The sequence below is a fragment of the Terrapene carolina genome, unplaced genomic scaffold (genome assembly GCF_002925995.2).
Source record: "Terrapene carolina triunguis isolate 2854851 unplaced genomic scaffold, T_m_triunguis-2.0 Scaffold68, whole genome shotgun sequence".
NCBI classification, from domain to species: domain Eukaryota; kingdom Metazoa; phylum Chordata; order Testudines; family Emydidae; genus Terrapene; species Terrapene triunguis.
Genome location: NW_020664419.1, coordinates 39,015,065 through 39,024,210, shown reverse-complemented (window position 1 = coordinate 39,024,210; position 9,146 = coordinate 39,015,065). Strand labels below are relative to the sequence as shown.

The window sequence follows — 9,146 nt, the reverse complement described above, 5'->3', positions numbered from 1 at the left end:
GTTTTTTTGAACACCAGTACATGATGACTTTCCCAGTAGTCTGATTTATTATCTTAAGCCACAGGGAAGGGAAAGGGAGGAGACAAGACAAGTCTTTAAATGATACCAGTACTAAAAAATAAATAAATAATGTTCAGTACATTGATATTGTGTGAGCATTTTTATTTATTCATTTTTTAAATTTATATTTTAGTGGCCAAGCCTAGATTGGCTCTAAAGTGATCCCTCAGCAGCAGCTGCTGTAGCAGGTTGGACCATGGCAGCAGGAGTAGCAGCTTGGTTGCCATTTGCGCGGGCAGCAGCCATAGGATGGATGCCAGTGGCCACAAATCCCATGCCAGCTGCTCCCCGGCAGGAGAGAAAGCGAAGCCAGGACTCTCTGATTGTGCTGAACGTGAGTGGTACCCAGTTCCAGACATGGCAGGACACCCTGGAGCGCTACCCTGATACACTGCTGGGCAGCTCGGAGCGGGACTTTTTTTACCATCCAGAGACACAGCAGTATTTTTTTGACCGGGATCCTGACATCTTCCGTCACATCCTCAACTTCTATCGTACAGGGAAGCTGCACTACCCTCGACAAGAATGTATATCAGCTTATGACGAGGAGCTGGCCTTCTTTGGCATCATCCCTGAGATTATAGGCGACTGCTGCTATGAGGAGTACAAGGATCGCCGGCGTGAGAATGCTGAGCGCCTGCAGGATGATGCAGATCAGGATCATGCGGCTGAGTGTTCCCTGCCTTCCATGACAACTCGGGAGAGAATGTGGCGGGCCTTCGAAAATCCGCACACAAGTACACTGGCCCTGGTCTTCTACTATGTCACTGGCTTCTTCATTGCTATCTCTGTCATTGCCAATGTGGTGGAGACAGTGCCCTGTGGGGTAAACCCTGGTCGCATCAAGGACCTACCCTGTGGGGAGCGCTATGCTGTGGCTTTCTTCTGCCTGGATACTGCCTGTGTCATGATCTTCACTGTTGAGTATCTGCTGCGTCTGGTGGCAGCCCCCAACCGCTACAAGTTTGTGCGCAGTGTCATGAGTGTTATTGATGTAGTGGCCATCATGCCCTATTACATTGGTCTGGTGATGACAGATAATGAGGATGTCAGCGGGGCCTTTGTGACATTGCGTGTCTTCCGTGTCTTCCGGATTTTTAAGTTTTCCCGCCACTCACAGGGGCTGCGCATCCTGGGTTACACGCTAAAAAGCTGTGCCTCGGAGTTGGGCTTTCTCCTCTTCTCACTGACCATGGCCATCATCATCTTTGCCACGGTCATGTTCTATGCAGAGAAAGGTTCGTCGTCCACCAAGTTCACTAGTATCCCTGCGGCCTTCTGGTACACCATCGTCACTATGACAACGCTGGGGTAAGTGCAGATTTGCTTTGGCCATGGCCAACATTTTAACAACTTTATTGTCTCAAAAGAGCAATGATTGATTTCAAAAACTTCATTAGAAAAAGTGGGAATATCAGTATTTGTTACAAAAACTTTACAAACACAAGTTGGTGCTTTATACATTCTATTTTAAACCTATGTGAATAGGTAGGTGTAAAAGTGTTGCCAGAGGATAAACATGTGAATAATTTATTACAAAATCAAATTTTTTGTTTTCAAAATTATATGTAGTTTCTTTACTCTTTGCTTTTGCAGTTGGGACAGTGAGAGTATTTTTTGTAGTCTCCATGAGGTGTCAGTGGGTCTTTAATGATGTAACATAAGTCCTAGAAAAATCCTTTACAATTTGCTAATGTAGTGGCAATTAACAAAAGAGCCCAGATATAAAGTTTTAATCTTACCATATAGAAAACAGTGTAGCTCTGCCATTTTGTTTGAACCAAAATGATGTATAGAAATGGACTTGGATACTGTGAAGTCAGTTGAATTCACAAAAGCATAAGTAAAACTTTAAACTTCACAAAGGCCAAACCTTGATCCCATTAAGTCACGGGCAAAATTCCCTTTGATTTCAGTGGGACTAGGAATTGGCCAAAAGTGAATGCCTTGTGTCAGCCTACATACACTTATGAAAGTGCCTGTGAAGCTGACTGAGAAAGTATAACTAACATATGTGACTAATTTAATTCCAGTATATATGTTAAAAGTTGTTCTAGTTATAAATTAAACTTCCCAATAATTTGGAATTAAAATATATCACAGTTGACATTTAAGATCCAATGAGTTTTAGTGGTTAGTTAGGAGACTTCATTGTTTAAAGATGATATTGATGTCATTGTAGCTGTTTATTCTATAGAGAAGGTTGTGGAAATGCATTTCTCTGTGATGCTAACAGAGATTTAGAAAGGTTGGTTAATTTGAGGAGGCAATTTGTCATTCTAGTCTTAGTTCTGTGATATATAGCATGTTGTAATAGCTATTATATTGAATCTGAATAGGAGTTTATTCACTGTAAATTTCTAGTTCTTTTATGACTGCGCCTATTAAGAGACAAAACTTTTCTCTGTCACTAAGACTATCGTTTCATTAATCAAACATTTCATCACATCTTGTTTAAATTGTCTGGGTTTATGGAACATGCATCTTTTTTTTTTTTTTACTTTACCAAAATGAAAGTAAACCTGTATAATGAATTAGTTTATTTATTACCTATTATCATAATCTAGATTGGAAAACCATGTAAAAAACTTTAAAGATAAAAGGGCTGTATTCTACCATCAGTTTTTATACAGAGCTTTTATCTTTAGCACAATATAACAAATGAAGATAAACACTGTACACTGGAAATATTTCATATGTCTTCTGGTATTGGTGTGTAATGCCAGAAATGTGTTACAAGCTGTCATTGGTAACAAATTAAGGATTTGTTGTTATATTCGGTAAAATGATCTTATTACTATAGTTTTTTAATACTATTACATTATTAATTATTATCTAAGCTGTGATAATTTCAGCAAAATCAGTCATGATCAATTAACATCACTGAGAACATTTACCACTGGAGATGAAATAACAAATGCAGGACCTGATCTGTATTTGATAACAACTGATATCTGTTCGATAATTAAGGTAGTCAGTATTGGTTGGCAGTACTTGTTCAGGGTACTGAACAGTACATTGTTGTTAATACTTTATATCCACCTTGTAATTGTCTATGTTTCTGATATAGGAGCCTGTTTGGCACTGGTAGGAAAAAATAAATAAAAAGTGTATTATGTTATGATTACAGATTACAAAAGTATTTTAGACTGGGTAATGCTTTCAAAAGCAGCTAAGTGAGTTAGGAACCTAAATCTCATTGGAAATCAGTGGGACTTTGGAGTCTAAACAATTTTTGAAAATGGGGTTTAGGTTCCTAAGTCACTTAGGCTGGAATTTTTTACGGGGATATAGGTGCCTGAGGATGCAGGATAGTAGGATTTTTCAAAAGGATGTAGGTACTTAACTCCCATTGGTTTCAAGAGGCCACTTAATAGGTGTTCTGTGACAAAATCTGTAAAGAGGCATTCTGGTGAGGGGCCTACAAATTAGGGGGCATAATTCTCATGTGTAAACTCCATGACCCATCAACAAGACCTGTGCATGCTATTTGTGCTACTGCCATGCAGAAGATGCATAGAACCACTGCTGGACAGAATTCATGTTCCAAATACATGTACATACAGGGGCTAGATTCACTTTAGGCACCTAAATCCCAGAATCAGTCCCCATGGGGATTTACATAACCCCCATTCAGCCACTGCTGAATCCCATAGGCACCTAAACTTGCCTAAGTTTGTGCAGTAAAAGTTCCTTAGGCACCTATATTTCTGCCTCTGAGCATACATACTGCAGTGACATACCAGGTGTCTGCATGTTCAAGCCGCAGTGCAATGTACAATGAGGGGGAAGTTAAGCATTCCTCTGTCTAACTTGCCTGTGGGGCCCAATCTGGCAAGCATGCTCAGGCCTTACCTACTAGATCAGGCCCCAGTAGGCAAGCTTACACAAAATGGTGGGGGGTAGAGTAAAAAGGAGAAGTAGGAGGATCACCTCCCTCATAACTTTTAGCCCAGTGGTAGGGTACCCACCTAGGAGACCTCTGGTTTAAGTCTCCCCTCCACATGAGGGGGGCAAAGAGTTTTGAACAGGGATCTGCTACCTCTCGGATGAGTGCCCTAGCCAGTGGGCTATGGGATAATCTGATGTGGGGTCTCCAAGGGTCTGTCTACACTGCAATTAGACATCCACAGCTGACCCATGTCAGCTGACTCTGGCTTAGTGGGCTCAGGCTGAGGGGCTGTTTAATTGCAATGTAGACTTCTGGGCTTGGGCTGGAGCCTGGGCTCTAGGACCCTGCAATTAAACAGTCCCCCAGCCCGAGTCAGCTGGCACAGACCAGCCGCAAGTGTTCAATTGCAATGTAGATACACCCTTAGTCTCTCCTATTGAAACTGTTCCACTGTGGATCAATCATTTAAAAAGTCATTGGAGCAGGGGACTGGATCCTGGCTGGGTCTCCCACGTGAGTGTTCTACAGAGCCACTTTCATGTTTGCTTTTTCTCTCTCTATGGTCTAATGACTTTTTCATTATTTATTTCCTCCCCTCTTCCCCCACCCACCAACTTCTTGCAAAAATGGTATAGGTACCTAACTCCAAGAGAGGGTTGGCAGCTGAGAATCCCAAGCAGAGGGAGGTGCCTCCCTGCAGCCTGGACTTAGGTGCCTATCTCTGAGAGAGGGGTAGGGCGGGGTAGCCAACCTGAGCCTGAGAAGGAGCCAGAATTTACCAATGTACATTGCCAAAGAGCCACAGTAATATGTCAGCAGCCCCCCATCAACTCCCCCCTGCCACTCCCAGAGCCTCCCACTCACTGGCAGCCCCGCCAATCAGTGCCTCCTCCTCCCTCCCTGCACCTCCTGATCACCAGTTTCGTGGCATGCAGGAGGCTCGGGGGGGGGGGGAGGAGCGAGGGCATGTCAGGCTCAGGGGAGGGGGTGGGAAGGGGTGGAGTGGGGGCAGGGCCTGTGGCAGAGCTAGGGGTTAAGCAGTGAGCACCCCCCGGCACATTGGAAAGTTGGCACCTGTAGCTCCAGTCCCGGAGTCGGTGCCTATACAAGGAGCCACATATTCATTTCTGAAGAGCTGCATGTGGCTCTGGAGCCACAGGTTGGCCACCCGTGGGGTAGGGCTTAGCATGCGCCCCTCAGCACCTCCTGCTGGCTAGTTTAGGTAGGAGCCGCCTAGCATGATGGCTTATGTGAATTCCATTCTGAGGTGCCTGTCTCTCCCTATTCATTGTATAGGGAGTGGAGGTGCTGAACTCGAGCTTTGCAAATTCCAGTGATAAAGGTTAGGCATGGTGATACTCAACATCCCCACACCTATGTTCCTTTGTGAATCTAGCCCTTACGTGCCATTTGGGAGATAGCTGCACAGTCATCCTGAATTTGGCTATTAACATTTATGATAACACATAATTCTGGAGAAGTTTTAAGCAGCATGTTAACTGAAGAATGTTGTACTTTTAATAATATCTTGTTAGCCACGTAAAGATTGTTATTAAATGTTAAATAGTGATGTATAACTTGAGTAGCATAAAAGGCTCAGAACTCTTCTCAGCTTGATAGAGTAAGTGCAGGAAAAGAGGGGAAAGTTACAAGGGAAAAAAAGTAAAGATCAATGAAAGCTGATTGTTATTATTTCTAGTAACTTGGATTAGGGATCAGATCCTGCCATCCTTACTTGGGCTACACCCCCATTAATTTAAATTAAAGTTTTGTTTGAATAAGGACTGCAGAAACTGGTCTTACATGAACCAAGTTCTTCACCTAGGAACAAAACTAGCTGAACTCACTTATATTTTAGAGGATCACTGTGTCCAACAAGTTATCTGAAATGTTATAAAATTTTAGGAAAGCTAATGCTAAATAATAGACTAACTTTATTTGAGTTCTGAAGACTGGGTATTGTTCTTACAATTTGTGAGATAGCAAGGGTATTGAGTGTCAACAGTAGCAATTTGGGTAGTTATCTTGGAAGCATAGCTATATTTCTCAGTTCTGCATAATTGGTAAGCAATTAAACCATCTTTTAAAAACACAGATAACATTTTTCGCTGTAGAATGCCAGCGACTTCAACTATTGCTACAGTTTTTAGACTCCAAGTACATCACAACTATTAACTATCCTCAACTCCAAATATCACAGTGGAAAGGGTTGTACGTGAGGTGTAGTTATACCAAAAAAAAGAAAGAAAGAAAAAGAAAGGAGAAATGTAGTTCTAGGAGTAGAACATGCACTCATGTAGAAGCTGAGAAATGTGCATTCAAATTTCAAGTCAGTATTTTAGTGATTTTTAACTATACTACTACTCTGGCTCTATAAACCATGAAGGTCCTTGGCTGTTCTCACAATTTACACCCCCCCCACACACACTTCTGTTAGGGGTTTGCTTGTTTCATCTGCATCAGTTTTAATTATAGAAAAAGGTTACAAGTGAGACAGAGGTGAGTAACAAGCACAGGAAAAGCAGAGGGAGGTTGTAGAGATGGGGGGAGGAGGGTTCAAGCCTCCAATAAGGACCAGAGAAGCTTGGGGCCAGCAGCACAAATGAGGCACAGAGGACAAGCAGCTGCAGGGTAGGAATGGAGGCAGAGCAGGAGCTGAGGTCTATTGAAACTGTGTCTGACAGACTTACGCAGGTGCTTATCAGACACCCACAACTACAATGACTGAATTCTGTTACTTTCTGCTGTAATCCCCTAATTTACTGGTTTTCTTCCTGACACTGCTATAGCCAACAAATGAGCTGGGGAAGCCTGGGCCAAGTGGTGGAGTGGGAGTGTGTGTTTGTAGATCATACAGCAGTATTTGTACAAACTTATATATGCTGTTATATATTGTGCTTTAAATAAAGAATGTATTGATCTTTTGTGACTAGTTCAAAAACAATGACACAGGCATATTAAATAGTACCTCCATATTTATGGGCATGACATTATATAGTTTTGTCAGATCATATAACACATCGATAGGTGAATTATAGACTTTGTGGAGGGCTATTTAAAAATAAGAAAATTGATTTTTTGCTTTCATAATGTAAACTAGATGTATTTACAAAAGAAAGTAACAAACAGTTCCATTAATTATTATTATTTATTTATTTATTCATGTGCTGAGCATCTTACAACAGATTCCCTGCTCTGAAGAGTTTACAGTCTACTAGATGATATGATTATGTAACATGAGAAAGCTACAAATAATAGATCAGGGAATAGGATGATGGATCTAATGCTATCCTGCACCTGCTACTTCCATCCTCTACCTTCATCATTTACCTCCCATTCCTTTCAGATCCTTGAAGTACACTTCCTTTAGTTCTTCTCTTCTCCTCACAACACTGTTGTCTATAGTCCTCCAAGCTCTGATTTTGACTATTGGCTTTCTGTGTTCCTCTATTCCAGCTCCCTTACCCACAACCTGGGCAAATTTAACTTCCACATGAAAGACCCCTCTGACTTTTGCTTTCATTTGTGTCCTCTCCCTAGCTTCCTCATTCAGCTGCCAGAACTGGATCAAATCATCCATTCATCACCATTGTCATTCTCCTGACCTAATCTTTACTCATAATGGTTCACTCTCTGACCTTTTCTTGACGAATTGCCTCTTTACAATCCTCACATAATCTCCTTCAGCAATGCACAATTCATACCTGATCTACACACTATCTTGTGTTCGTGTGACCTCCAAGCCATCAGTGTCTCCTGTGTCTCTGATCTTTGTCTGCTCCGAAACACCCAAATATAAAAAATAAAGAACCAATAATTAAGTAAAAATACAAAAAGAGAACACAATCCTGCAAACCCCTATATCATGAGTAGTTTCATTAAAACCTATGGGACTACTCATGGGAGTGAGGGCTATTCATGTGAGAAAAGATTTGCAGAATTGAATCCTTATTTCTGTATTTTTACTTAACTGGTTGGTCCTTTTAGTATTTGTATACTTGATATTTTTTCAAGTCTGTTTTAAATTGAATTTTTCTATTTTTGAGTACAATCTTGTGATAGTGTTAGACTCTGCAAATACATTAGATATTTTGATCTATTTTTTCTTCACAGTGGGGTCTGAATAGCTAGAATACTATAAAATGGGAGGGACAAAGTGTAATATAACCACCTTCAAAGTATGTTACTCGATATTCAAAATGGGCTCCAGATAAAATATGAAGTATTTGAAAATAAGGGTCAGTTTGGTGGCAATGAAAACAATTTTTGTTTATTCACTAATAAAAAGATGCTTAAAATTGCATTGTGCTATTGGGTGGCTAGTTAGGAAACAGGAGTCATTATATCTGCTTTAGTTCTCTTCAAATAGGTCAACTTGCATGACTAAAAGATCAAGCAGATTTCTTAGAGGGAAGGAAGATTGTTTACTTCATGCAATTTCCCTTGAGCATGAATTTCCTTACCACAGATACAAGCATGGATGTGGTGTCAGGAAGATGAGTTTTCTGTTGAGAATCTCATTTATTTACTTCTTTTGGTGGAAACAGATGGAATTTGATTTCTTGTAGTTACTGTGAGTCAAGAATAACAACACTTGGGTTGGTGCTGAGGAGGTGGCAATAACAAAATATATGCCAGTACCCTGTAAGTGTATAAACTGACATGCAGAATAATCACCACTGACATCTGATTTATTGATTATAGCCCATCATATGAACGGTCCTGGGCTAATAATGCGAATCTGAAATATATGAATGGTTTGACTTAAGTGATAAAAATCCAGGAAGTTTAAATTGAATGGTGACACAACAGTTAACTCAAACCATTGTGCACTTCTGCACCCCTGCCCAACAAGACATATTTACAGTGGAAATGCTGGGAAAAAAATCTATAAATATAGTAGTAGAGATAGCGTTGTTACATATGAAGGTACTTGGGAAATGAAATTGTAGTACTGAATACAGAAACTTGTAAAAGAGCTGAATATTCATCTGAAATCTTGTTGTTGTTGTTATACAAAACATTTCATAAACACAAGAAAAGACCCTTAATTTACTTTATTTATTTTGCAGAATAAACATTTGAAACAATGTAAGTCTATGGGCCTGTTTCTCATCTTATTGAAATTTTACCCCAGTATAATCTCGTTACTCCTCGTTTACACCAACAAAAGTGAGAGGAGAATTGGATTCTA

The 9,146-nt window shown here is 40.6% G+C and overlaps 1 protein-coding gene across 4 annotated transcripts in view; it reads left to right on the top strand.

Moving 5' to 3' along the window:
- Positions 1-256: 256 nt before the first annotated feature.
- Positions 257-9,146, top strand: part of KCND2 (potassium voltage-gated channel subfamily D member 2) — a 408,108-nt gene continuing 399,218 nt past the window's right edge. For all 4 annotated transcript variants that reach the window (XM_024193705.1, XM_024193702.1, XM_024193703.1 and 1 more), the window contains exon 1: positions 257-1,371. In XM_024193705.1, coding sequence (XP_024049473.1) covers positions 257-1,371 — 1,115 coding nt within the window. The remainder of the gene's footprint in view (positions 1,372-9,146) is intronic.